General features: G+C 44.2%; 1 protein-coding gene across 2 annotated transcripts in view; it reads left to right on the top strand.

The window, feature by feature from the left end:
- COL5A1 (collagen type V alpha 1 chain) overlaps positions 1-14234 on the top strand; it is a 255317-nt gene that overhangs the window by 178752 nt on the left and 62331 nt on the right. For both annotated transcript variants that reach the window (XM_040324092.1, XM_040324091.1), the window contains exons 42-46: positions 6911-7018; positions 12642-12749; positions 13139-13192; positions 13274-13327; positions 13415-13522. In XM_040324092.1, the coding sequence (XP_040180026.1) occupies positions 6911-7018; positions 12642-12749; positions 13139-13192; positions 13274-13327; positions 13415-13522 (432 nt within the window). The remainder of the gene's footprint in view (positions 1-6910; positions 7019-12641; positions 12750-13138; positions 13193-13273; positions 13328-13414; positions 13523-14234) is intronic.

Below are 14234 nucleotides of genomic sequence, written 5' to 3' on the forward strand. Positions count from 1 at the left end.
CTCTATACTGCGCCTGCGCACCGACGTTCGGCTTCTTTCGGAAAATCGTGACGCGATGGATGCGACCGTCGGAAGCCTCTCGGAAACCTGTCAATCAAGAAGGAACGCCCATTCCCGAAGCCCATACCCGGAAGCGACGGAGAGGATGCGTCTCGTAAACGGGTAAGTACTGCACCTATTTTTAAATAAATAGCCGATTCCCCTAGTAATAACGAGCAGGAATCTAAGGGGGAAAAGTGCCCTCTAAGGGTGAACCCCCGCTTTAATCTGAGCTTAGGCTGTACCTATTTCAGCCTGTGACTGGACAGGGAAAGGAGAAGCAGTACAGTGATAAGCTCATCTTTCAATCTGCTCCTCGGGACATGAATTGATTGGCTCCTTGTACTCCTCTTCCTTTTTAGCACGAAAATGTTGGTAATGTTATTAGGTGATGGACCTCTTTTCTCTGCTGAAAGAACCTCTTTCTCTAATGATTCTTCTATTAAGCTCCCTGGCTGCACTAAAAGTGACTCCTTCCGCAGCTTCTTGATTGGTTGACTCCTCTGTTCTGTCTTGGTGGACCTCGACCCGATTGACACCAGATTGAAGAAGTTAAGCCTGTAATGTTGCTGGGTTACACTGGATCTTGCTGTAGGTGCCCCCTTGGCTCATAGTGCAATGTGTGGAGAAAGATGCAGGGTACTCTACAGGTCCAAGGCTGTGGTCTGCCCTATATTTGGGTGAGTGGTTACCAGCAACCAGCCCTGTGGTGGTCACAGCGCTGGGTTGAGATAACCAGTTTAATTTTAAATGTGGTGACATTTACCTGCATTGGCATCTATTGATTATTGCGATTGTGCAACCTTCCTCTGCTGGTGCCCTAGTGAATCTTCAAGCTTTCTGCATGGTCCTTGCACTCACTGTACCTACACTGCCTTATTCTTGCCTGCCTCTTCCTCTTTCCGGGCAGAAAAAGCTCCTAGCACTTTTCCAGTGGCACAGAATAAATGGTCTTCCTGTGTTCACAGCTGGCTACAGTGCTTGGCACCAAAACCGTCTCCTCTCTCTTCACAGCAGCATTAGCATTAGTCCTGGGTTTCCCTGCCACAGAATCAGATTTTATTGGCAGAATCTCAGGCCCTAGTGATAGCAGGGGTCACATCTATGCCTCTGTTTAGATCAGGGGTCAGGCTGGCAGGCCAGCTGCTATCGTAGTGGAAATGTTCATGTATAAACCAGCAGGATAAATACACAAGCAGATTTCCCTGGGGGGTAGTGATGTGGGCTTACCTGAGTTGCAGTGTCGGAGCACTAATCGGTCCCCTCTAGACCTCCTTATGGTGGAGATAGGTTTCACTGCGTGCTAGTATCAGGTCACAGTTCTCATGATCACCCCAACCAGGTGAGCAAGCCAGAGTTCAGAAGCGGATGGGGATCAAGCAGAAGCTTATTTGGTAAACAAGCCAAATGTAATAAATTGTTGCCGGTTGGGATCAAGCCAAAGCGTAGTCAAGGAACGAGCCAAAGGTTGGTAACAAATGGTTACAGGTTAAAATTGCTCAGAAGCGTAGTCGAGGACCAACCCAAAGTTCAGTAATGAAGATGAGGGCAGAAGTGCAAGAAGAAAGATATGACTTGAAGAAGAGCACAATAATCTGGCAAACATAAAGTACAAAGGCATCACTAAAATATGCAGTTCATGGGAGGCACAAGGAGTTCAATGTTCACGTGAAACAAGGCAGAAAGTAAGTTTGTCCAAGGGATCAGGCAGGGAGCTGTCCAGCATCCCACATAGCTTAGCAAGAAGTTACTACCAGATGCAGCAGAGGTCTTAGGTTTAGATTCAGGTACTGACAGCCCCTTCGACCTTTCCTTCAAAATCGGTCTTTGACTTTGCCCTCGAGTAAGACATATTTAATTTAATTTAAAAAAGGCTGATTCCAGGGCTTCTTCTTAGTGATGGAGCACCCCCACTTCTCACATTAGGGGGATTTCTTCTGTCATTTACAAGGGTTACAAACTAGCTATGAGACCTTTCTTCTCCCAGTCCCTTCCCTCTCTTCCCGTTTCAATGGCCGGATCCGGCAGCTCTTGTGCCAAGGAGTCATTACCCCTGTACCAACAGAAGAATGCCTTCAAGACTTCTATTCAAACTTTTTTATGGTTCCTAAATCAAATGGGGATCCATAATGGATCTGAAACCCTCAACTTGTTCCCACATGGAATCTGCCAAGCTAAAGATTGCCTCTCTCCCTTCAGTGGATTTTCTGGCTTCCGTTTAGGATGCCCACTTGCACATCCCCATCTTTCCTCCACATCACTTTGTTCATGTTGCAGGTTACCTGAACAATTTTCTTATTAAATGATCACTTCACCCTATCTCTGGCATCCAAAATACGGCTGACAGTGCGGACTCTGCAGCCCATTTAATTGATTATCAATATGAGGAAGTCCTCGCTGGACCTGTCTCATAGAGTGGAGTACCTGGGCTTGATGATAGACATGGCCAGCTTTCGAACCTTAGGACAAACTTCTTTCCCCTCCAATCTAATCCATTTCATCCTGCTCAGCAACAGTGCAGCAGTTATTGAAAACAAATGATTATTTGCACTGCAGCTATGCACTGTGTGCAGCAATTTGCCTGACTGGGCGACAGGTGGAGTGATCTCTGCCTGCAATATGTATACCACAAACCACTTTTGGCACCTAGTTGTCTGCAGTGGGAGGAGCCTGGCCTGCCCTGCCTGAAGGCTCAGCTGTGAAGAAGACACACACCATGCAGTGCGTGCACTGCAACCAAAAGCACCTGAGGTCATGAAGTCTGGATCAAATCAGCATACCTCAGCTTTGCCGCAGACTGATTGCCACCCGGTCGCTGATATACCAGCAGTCTGCGACTGTGGCTTTCCTCTCTCTGCCTATCCACTGACTTTGGCTCGGTCCCACTCCCATTAGTCTGCCCAGGGGCTGAACTGAAAATCACTTAAGGAGGCAGCAATGGCTCCCAGCCTTACTGCGCACAGTGCAGGCATCATATTATGGTGGGTAGTGCACTGCACTGCGCTTTTTTTAAAACACACATTCAGACAAAAAAAGTACACTGCCTGCCACAATGTGGAGCTCTTTACACCTGCTCATTTGGGGAGAGTAAAACTGGGTCAATCAATAGGTGAAGGATCTGGGTGTTCTGGTAGACCACAAACCTAATACCAGCACTCAACGCCAATCTGCAGCTTAAACCCTAGAGGGAGGGAAGCAGACAGAATGTAGACAACAAAAAGACAGAACTCTGTATGGAGTCTTTACACTGGGTATTGTATGCAGCTCATAGAACATTTTCCCAGCACGTTGTATAAGTTACAATTCCCCATCTGATGCAGAGTGGATTAATTGATCCTTAGATCACCCCATTAAACACTTCACATTCCTTACATCAGTTTTGCAATATCATTAATATTATGCAATACAGTAAAACCTTGGTTTGAGTGTATCTTGTTTTGAGAGCATTTTGCAAGACAAGCAAAAATTTGTAATAAATTTTGACTTGATATACAAGCGATGTCTTGATATAACAGTAGCGTCGTGTCACAACTGAGTATAAAATAGAAGAGAGGTGTCTCTAAGTATAGCAATATGACTACATTTAATGAAGGTACAACATTTAGCAACTCACATGATAATTTGATGATTAAAACCGGCACAACTAAGTATGGAGGCATCCAGGGTAAAACTGTCCACATAGACCAGGCATCACTAAATGGCAGACCGCGGGCCAAATGTGGACCGTGGCACTCTGCCATTCAGACCGCCACGGTACCGCTATTTAGGAGCCTTTTCTCCCCCCTGCCGTCGTTCTGTAATCCTCACAGAGCCAACAGCGGGAGGCAGGACAGTTCTGGGTGAAGGGCGGAGCTACCCAAGGTTATCAAACAGGTGGTTGGCTGCTAGGAACGTCCTTCATCCTAGCAGCTAATCACCTGTTTGTTACCTCGGCAGCTCCGCCCTCCATCACAAACTGTCCCGCCTCTCTCCCTGCAACTCCTGCCCCCATCCAGACACGCTGTTCCTCTGTCCGATCTGTCTGTGTAAGTTAGGACAGTGAGGGGGTGAAGTGAAGAGCTAACAACTGAATGTGGGGGGAGGATGCCTAGGATTGCAGTGATGTGGGGGGAGGGGCTGAGGACGAGTGTGGGGGAGCTGAGGACTGGAGTATGGGGGAGCTAGGGACTGGAATGTGGGTGAGGGGGTCTGAAGACATTAAAGTGGGGGACTAAGGACTGTAATGTGGGAGGGGCCTGAAGAAGTTAAATTAGGGGGACCAAGGACTGTCATGTGAGGGGGGGGTGAGGACATTTAAGTGGAGAAATGTAATGTGGGGAGTGAGGTTGAGGACTGTAATGTGGGGATCTGAGGACAGTGATGCGGAGGGGCTGAGGACTAACGTGTGAGGTGGGGGGACGATTGAGGACAGTAATGTGGGATTATGATATAAATATGGGCAGAGGACAGTACTGTTAATGGGGGTTGATGTTAAGGAAGTGTGAGGACACTACTGTGGAAGTAGTGGAGGGGGATGATGTAAAGAGGGAACTGAGGACACTCATCAAGAGGGGATCTTGATCTGAAGGGGACTGTGATGTGCACTGGGGACTAAGGACGATGATCTAAGAATGGGTTAAGATCTGTGCATGTGCATTAGGTGCACATAAAAAAACGATAGATAGAAGTCCTTGACCTTTTTTTTAAAAAAAATTGCCATTGATGTCGTCCCTTCCACAAACGGTTCAAGCCTCCTTTTCAGATTGCTCTACTGTAGGGTAGTCTTCCCGGTCACGATTGCAGACTGATATCGGTGAGAGTCGGCAGTGAGGATGACGGTCTATGTGGATTGCTTTACCCAGGATGCCTGCATACTTAGATGTGCTTCTTTTAATCATCAACCATGCGAGTTGCTAAATGTTGTACCTTCATTAACCACTTAAAGCGGAGTTCCACCCAAAATTGGAACTTCCGCTTATCCCACTCCTCACCCCCTTACATGCCACATTTGGCATGCAATTTTTATTGGGGGGGGACAGGGGGCTTCCTGTCCCACTTCCTCCTTCCGCCGAGAGGCTGGTTAGGCGATTAAGCTTAATCGCCTACAGCAGCCCCCCCTGTAGGCGAACGCCATATGACACGTCACAGGTCCAAGGCATTCTCCTGTCCAATCAGACAGCGCCGGGCCGCGCGCATGCGCAGTTCCGCTCGCGCATGTGCAGTGGGTGCCCGGCCGTGAAGCCGAAAGCTGTCACGGCCGGGTGCCCACAGTTGAAATGAAGACGCCGGCCGGGAGGGGGGGGGGGGAGAGGAGCGGAGCCCCCGGTCGGCGCGTCGCTGGAGCAGGTAAGTGTATGTTTATTAAAAGCCAGCAGCTACACCTTTTGTAGCTGCTGACTTTTAATAAACATAAAAATTGGCTGGAACACCCCTTTAAGACCCGGACCAAAATGCAGGTAAAGGACCCGGACAATTTTTGCGATTCGGCACTGCGTCGCTTTAACTGACAATTGCGCGGTCATGCGACGTGGCTCCCAAACAAAATTGGCTTTTTTTTCCCCCCCACAAATAAAGATTTCTTTTGGTGGTATTTGATCACCTATGCGGTTTTTATTTTTTGCGCTATAGACAAATATAGAGCGTCAATTTTGAAAAAAATGCAATATTTTTTTGTTATAATAAATATCCCTCAAAAATATATAAAAAAACTTTTTTTTCCCCTCAGTTTAGGCCGATACGTATTCTTCTACCTATTTTTGGTAAAAAAAAAAAATCGCAATAAGCGTTTATCGATTGTTTTGCGCAAAATTTATAGTGTTTACAAAATAGGGGATAGTTTTATTGCATTTTTATTAATATTTATTTTTTTACTACTAAAGGCGGCGATCAGCGTTTTTTTTCATGACCGCGACATTATGGCAGACACATCGGACAATTTTGACACATTTTTGGGACAATTGTAATTTTCACAGCAAAAAATGCTATAAAAATGCATTGTTTACTGTAAAAATGACAATTGCAGTTTGGGAGTTAACCACTAGGGGGCACTAAAGGGGTTAAGTGTGACCTCATATGTGTTTCTAACTGTAAGGGGGTGGGGCTGGACGTGTGACATCATTGATCGTGTTTCCCTATATCAGGGAACACACGATCAATGACAGCGCCACAGTGAAGAAAGGGGAAGCTGTGTTTATACACAGCTCTCCTCGTTCTTCAGCTCCGGGGACCGATCGCGGGACTCCAGCGGCGATCGGGTTCGCGGGTCCCGGTGTTTCGGACTGGGTCGCGCGCGGCTGGGCACTTAAAGAGGACGTACAGGTACGTGCTTGTGCCCAGTTGTGCCATTCTGCCGACGTATATGTGCAGGAGGCGATCCTTAAGTGGTTAAACGTAACCATAATGCTGCACTTGGAGGTGCCTCTCTTCTCTTTTATACTCTAACTACTGCTGGATTTTGCTTCTAATCCCCTTGTGGAGGCTTTCATTTTATGGTTACACAACCTATCACATTGCTGTAATCTTTTTATATGGACTATAAACTGAAGGACCTATGAATAAATGGTTGTGGAACGAATCATTTGAGTTTCCATTATTTCTTATGGGAAAATTAGCTTTGATATACAAGTGCTTTGGATTACAAGCATGTTTCCAGAACGAATTATGCTGGCAATCCAAGGTTTTACTGTATCATGAATATATATGTGTGATCTATATATATATATATATATATATATATATATATATATATATAATCATTTTTTTCTTTGTAAAAATTTCTCTAATACACTGTGATGTACCTGCAATGCATTCAGATGTTGAGCACTCCGCCAGTGATCAAACACATGCTATCTCTGGAAGTTTGTCACTGATATGAACTGTGTTTATGTTCTAGGGATCTCCGGGCGAAAGAGGAGCTGCAGGACCTGCTGGTCCAATTGGTTTACCAGGAAGACCCGGCCCACAAGGACCACCTGGACCAGCTGGTGAAAAGGGGACTCCAGTAAGTACATTAATTGTTTAATATATATTCACACTATAGACATTAATCAGGATTCTCCATGCAGTCAACCTGGTGCTACCCGGGTACCAAAGTAATGCCATGCAATGATACTCTGCATCACACAGCTTTGAAGTACTGCCACTAACTGTAACTGAGACCCCTCATACGGTTTACCCTTTCTGTGTCTATTTGTGAGCAGACATCTCAAATTGAGCAAGAAAAAAGGATTGGGACTTTAAATTAGGTATAAAGAGTAGGGCTAAAAAGAGTCAGTTGTAAAATATGTATATTTGTATTATCTTGACATCAAATATTTCCATGTAAATAGAGCAGTGTCCCTTATACCTCCCCGGCAATATAGGTAGGATTTCACATGGCTTATGCCTTGTACACACGATCGAAATTTCCAATGGAAAAAGTCAGACGGAATTTTTTCATCGGATATTCTGACTGTGTGTGTACCCCATCAGAGTTTTTCCATCGGAAATTCAGACGGACTTAAAAAGAGAACATGTGCTCTTTTTTTCGGATTAAAAAAAAAATATTTTGGAAATTCTGTTCATCTGTATGGAACGGAGAAAAAAACATGCATGCTCAGAATCAAGTCGACGCATGCTTGGAAGCATTGAGCTTTCTTGGCTTGTCGTAGTGTTGCACGTCACCGCGTTTTGGACGGTCGGAATTTGGTGTGACAGTGTGTTTTCAAGACAGCTTGAACGGAATTCTGTCAGAAAAATCTGTCAGAGTTTATCCGACGGAAATTCTGATTGTGTGTACGGGGCAAGCGTGAAGTGGCTTTGGCCACCATCTTTGAAACCCACGTTTTAAGCCCATCATGCAATATTCACTGTATGAACTTGCAATCTAATAAGATTATTCCAAGTCATTTAGTGAGGGCAGAATAACGATGGTGGATCTATTGGTGAATCCCTGTTTTTTGGAGGGATATTAGTTTAATAAGAATGGAAAAAAAGTTCATGATTAAATTTGTTCTTTTACTTTACAACCATGCTGTGTAGCTAGAAGGTGGCATCACTGTTTAAAACCTGCAGCTCCTAACCTTTGTGGTGTCACTTAATTGCCAGCAGGCTATTCACTGAACTTATAGGTGTGCTAGGTGTGTCCAGGCACACCCTAATCACCCTGTGCAGCACAAATTCACCTACTGCCCTAGCTCCTCCCCTTCTCCCTTCTCCCTACAGTGCTTCTAGCTTCTCTCCTGTCGGCTGTTGCTTTGGGGATAGTTTTAGAATGAGTGGGGGAAGGGGCCGGTAAGTATGTAATTTATTGGCCCCCTTGCCCTTCTGAACGAAGTTCCTGAGTGATCGATAGTGTGTGTTTGAGCTTTGGGGTGCACACCCTAATGCAATAGGCTGCGCACACCTATGCACTGAACTTAGAATGAGTATTACCCCTACTTTGAATTCACCACATTCCTGTAGACAATCATAAAACCCCCCTTTTCAGCTCCACGTGTCTGAAACATGTTAGGGTGGTATCCAGTGTTAATTTTGTCTACGAACATATTTTCATCATAATTTTTGTCAGCTGCATGTTTTCAGTGATGAAAATTAAATGAAAATTAAATTTGAATTTAGTCAATTGATGAAAACTATGATGAAAATCAATTCCAATTTTCATCAACGAATAAAAACGGAAAGAAAATGTGGGGGAGGGACATTTACCCACCTGAACTTCCGCTTTCCCTGGAGCTCCGCATGTCTGTTAAAGCCTCAGCCCCCTGATAAGCTGTACTGGCTGAGAGACACATGCTTCTTCGGTCTGCTGCCTGGGGGTTCTGGAACAATGCCCTGCAAACTTACATGGTGAGTGTTTCCCCTTTCAGCAAGGTAGCAGCGCTTAGCACTGTGTAAAATAATAGCCTCCCCACTCACTTCCATTTACTTTGCCATCCCCACTACATTAGATTTTTACTCCAGGAGATTATAATGAGTTTGGAAATTCTAGAGAAATGCTTAAATAATGCATTACAATTTAACTAAACCCATTAGATTTTAGTAGACTAAAATGTACTGGAATTAATAAATTGAGGGGGGTTTTATGGGACTTTAAGGAAGCCAAGGCCTGGTAAGGCCAAGTATTTCCATCCCAGGTGACTTTAAATGAAAAACATGGAATGGTAATGCCATGTGTTTCCATCCCTAATCATTCAAGGAAAGACGCAAAAGGGGGCGGGACTTTAAATGAAGCACGTGTTAGCGAGAGCATAATTAGGTAACCAAATAGAATTTATTGCATATTACAATGTAGACAAGCATATAAAATTGATTACACAGAAACCAATTAGTCATTGAGTTTACAATGAGTCATATTACAATGCAAATAAACATAGAGAGTTGATTCCACAGACATCAAATAGTCATGGAGTTTACAATGAGTAGAAAAGTAACAAAATTATTCCATGATAAATCATAGTAAAATTCCATAGTTCACCAAAACAAAATAGCGTAAGCATAAAAGAGAATAGTGCCTGCAGGGCCTATGGCCTCACTTATCCTATAAGGGTAGATATGGGTAATACTGAAAGTTCTGGGCACTTTGTTGAAAACAAACGGCTTCAGGTGGATCGACGTGTTTGGTGGCCTCAACGCCACTCATCAGGAGAAAGCCAATTATCTCAAACAAAAATGATATGAATAAGTAAATAAAGGAATAAAAAAGCATGGACAAGAGTGGGTTATAGTAAACCCCAAAATCGAGTGCATGCTGACTTACTGGGGTTCGTATGTTGATGGTGTGGTGGTTGGGTACTGCAGGCCAACCAGGGGTAACCCCACCCGGGAGCCGCAGTGGACAACCCTGTGAGGATGGCCCATAGGCCACCACCAGGGCAGGCATGGACAGGCGAGGCATCCCTGTGTGTAAAATGAGTGGGAGGTGAGAACTCGGAGTGAAAAGAAAAGGTGCTCCAAGGTAAATTCAGGAAAGTGAGGGTGAGGGAACAGAGAGTCCAGCTAATGAGGAGAAAAGGGGAGTGCGGTAGTGGAACTGGCAACCAGGGATGCCTAGTGAAGTGTGAGAAAGAAAATGGTACGAAGGGTCAACAAAAATAAATTGACCATGGGAAGTGCCAGGGAGGGAATAAGAGAGCAAGGCCGGCGTGGTGATAGATGTGAAGAGTTACCTCAGTGCAATGAAAACCAGAGGGAATAGGGGGAGACTTCCCCAAGCTGTGTGTAGATCGAAATGCGGGATCCCCGAATTCCCGAGGCGCCCATAAATACGCCACAGCAGGACGGCCCACTGACGTCACGCCATGCAGCAGGGTAGGGGGGCAGGTTGCCGGCAAGCTGGAGAGCTAGCTCCTGCCAATCTGCACCTTCATGGCCCCCCATCGTTACACGAGATTGCAAAAACCATCCGCAAGGCGCCTGAGAGACGCTGCACGTCCAGCGGGAGGAGTGTGGCATCGACGTGCAATGACTGCACCCCCCGCCCATCCCAACCAGGGAGGGGGCACGCAAAGAACGCCACAGCTCCCGGAAGGAGAAGGTATCCATTGCAATACCCAAACATACACACATCAATAAAGGTAACGAACCGCAGGAGTAATAACGTGCTTCATTCAAAGTCCCGCCCCCTTTTGCTCCTTTCCTAAAATGTACTGGAGATTTTAGGTAACTATAATATGACTAAAATACGACTAAAACTAAAATGCCATTTTAGTCAAAAGACTATGATTATAACTAAATCAACATTTGACTTCAAAATTAACACAGTGCCAGTCTGGGCATAGTGCTGGTGCTTCTACACATAATTGTATATATAAAAAAATAAGATTCCAGGTATCTATGCAAGAAAAATTCATAAGTTAATGTAATATTTTTCCAGTTAATACATAACATGGCTAAAGGCTGGGATTAGCATGGAGTTTTGCTGTAAAGCGCCAATGATGAGAAATAAAATGGAGTGTGGATAATCACAAATTTACAGTTTGATCTGCTTCTAAAGTGTGTTCAAGTCCAGTCTGGAAGTTTAGACCTTAGTGCTAGAACTGGCAGCTGTCCATGCTCACATCTTTTATGCTAATAGATTGATGATACAGATCTTCTCTTCATCAGTCTCCCTGGTGTTATCTGGCATTGGTTTGGTGGAGGGGGGGAGCAGTGTGAAGATTAAAGAGGCCTCATTTATAAGTCCACACGGTCTTTTTCCGGCATGAAAAAAAACGTTGTTTTTCAGCATGTCCAAAAAACGAAGTTTTTTCAACTTCATCATTAAAAACGATGTTGCCCACACCCCATCGTTTTTGAAAAATGATGAACAAAGCGCGGTGACGTACAACACGTACGACAGCACTCTGAAGGGGACGTTCTATTCGCCTTTGGGCTGCTTTTAGCTGATTCCTTGTTAGTAGAAGAAGATTTGCGCTTTTTTGTCTGTTACAGCGTGATGAATGTGCTTACTCCATTATGAATGGTAGTTTTACCTGAACGATCGCTCCCATCTCATAACTCGCTTCTGGGCATGCGCGGGTTTAAAACGTAGTTTTAGCAAACACACAATCATTTTTTACAACCCGAAAAACGACATTTAAAAAAACGACGTTAAAAAATGCAGCATGTTCGAATTTTTTTTTTGGTCGTTTTTCAGAAGTCGAAAAACGATGTGAAGCCCACACAAGATGATTTTAAATTACGTTTTTAAAAACTTCGTTTTTTTCAATGCCGAAAAACGACCGTGTGTACGCGGCATTAGTCCTGACTCTTGTGTAACCTGAACTTTGAATCCTATCACAAGCAAAACAGATTGTATTTTGTTATTTGCAAAAAGACATTACTGGCCTCTGTGTCAGCAGGGAGACCCGATGAAGCTGTGTGGCATGATAGAGTTTAACGGCTGCATGATTTGTACCGTATTGTGACGAGGCATGTTTTGGTTCAATCGGCACATTATTGATTGATTCTGGTTATTAAAGGGGCCCTTTTAATGGCTGGGAGTTTTTTGTTTGCTTGCTTGCTTAGGCATATTAAAATATGTCAGACCCAGGGCTAGAAGAACAACTTTATAAGAGCCATGGATGTTGGGAGTTCACAGACTACACTTCATATCAGATGAAAAGAGACATTTGCTTTATTTATAGTCATTTATGGTTGGCTCACAGTATTCATAATATGGCAGAGCTATTGAGCGGCACATGGCTCAAAGCTTAAACAGTCCAGCATGCAATGGCCACTAATAGGCTCTTTACTTCATTAGTGATAATCAGATTTCAAGTCAGGATTTATTTTTTTCAGTTTAGCTTGTCTATTGAAATTGTTATTTATAGAGGAAACAAAATGTCTGTTTCAGAATTACAACCTCCTTGATAAGCACATGCATACACTATTTCTGTGTGGATCCAAACAGCAGAAATGTCTGCTAAGATTTATATACTTCATGCCGTAGACAAAATATGAAAGGGAACTGTCTGTAGACAAACATATTATGCATAAAAAATTGTTTGTGTGATGGCCCTAGCTACCTGTATATAATTTGGATGGATGTCCCACACAGAACCCCCTCTGATTGTTATATAAGTGTGTTTGTTTTATTGCTGTAACGGTTTCCTTTCCCTATTGTTAGTGTCTGATTTCCTCAAATTTGTCTATTGTAACTTCAGGGAGAAAAAGGTCCCCAGGGGCCAGCCGGACGTGATGGTGTCCAAGGTCCTGTTGGTCTCCCAGGCCCAGCTGGACCAGTTGGTCCTCCAGGAGAAGATGGAGATAAGGTAAAAAAAAGAAAAGAACGCTCTTGGAGCAAGTTTCTATGTATTCACTGTCAGCCGATTGGGAAAATATGCAGTAAATACCAGTAGATTTGGTGTGAAACAACCACAAGCGTAAAAAAATGTTTTGTAAATCTTATGTTAAAGCGGAGTTCCGGCCACAATTTCACTTTTTATATATAAATACCCCTGTAATACACAAGCTTAATGTATTCTAGTAAAGTTAGTCTGTAAATGCTTATACGCTAAACGCGTATACAATATGCTCCAAAAAGGTGTTTTTTTCTGCTGGCAGTTCTGCCATTTTTTCTGCTGCCTTGAGTATATAATATATAGTATATGTGTCACAAATTGTATAAATAAACAAGGTATGTGTTTTTTTTTTGTTCCAGGGTGAGATTGGAGAGCCAGGACAGAAAGGAAACAGGGGTGACAAAGGGGAGCAGGTAACTGTTGTGGTTTAACTGTATAAATCTTTTATTTATTTTTTAAAGAACAAATTGATTGACCTTTTTATTTTACCACAGGGCCCACCCGGACCTTCAGGACCTCAAGGGCCTATTGGTCAACCTGGTCCATCAGTGAGTAAAAACCAGTTAATGAAATTATCTGTTGATGTTGCCCATGGATTCTAACATTATAAATTCTGTGTTCTAATTTCCTTCCAGGGAGCGGATGGAGAGCCTGGACCCCGAGGACAGCAAGGCTTGTTCGGTCAGAAAGGTGACGAAGGTCCCAGGGGTTTCCCCGGACCACCAGGCCCAGTTGGGCTCCAGGTGATTATGATTTGAAGTTTAGGAAGTGACTTTCCTGCAGAGGGAATTAGACTAATCTTGACCAGGTCAGCCGTCTACAACAGGCATAGCGATATATTCATTAGGTATGTAGCGACCTCAAGAGGCCTGATAGTGACCTCCAGGGTCAGGGAGAGCTGAAATCCTTAACAGGCATGGTGGGTGTAATGATGGGCGTTGGTCACTTTTTGGATGCAAACAAGAGACTTATCGTCTCTTAACAAGAACTGTGGGAGAGCGGGTTAGGGCCAGGACACCCTTAGGTAGATGCAATGGTAATTGGCTGACTCTGAAGCCCTGTATACACGGGCCAAAATCTCGTCAGGAAAAAAATGTTGTTTTCCCTGACGAGATTCTTGGCAAGAATCTCTTGCCGGCCGAGTGTACATACACTCCTTTCAAAGGAACCGCGGTTCTTTTGGAAGACAAGAACGCGGTGACGTCATCACGTATGACGAGCATGCGCTCGTTACATTCAATGGCGTCGCCGCCATCTTGCTGTACTCTACCTATGCCTAGGAAGCTACCGCGCATGCGTCAAAGTCATTTCGAGCATGCACGGGTTTCCAAAGCAACAATTAGTATACACACTCTTGGGTTTCTCGGCAGGAAAACACTGCGAGAAATAGAGAGCAGGTTTTCTAATTTTTGCGTCAGGATTTTAGGCAGTTTTCTTGACGAGAAACCTGAAAGC

The sequence above is a fragment of the Rana temporaria genome, chromosome 9 (assembly GCF_905171775.1).
Source record: "Rana temporaria chromosome 9, aRanTem1.1, whole genome shotgun sequence".
Taxonomy (NCBI): Eukaryota; Metazoa; Chordata; class Amphibia; order Anura; family Ranidae; genus Rana; species Rana temporaria.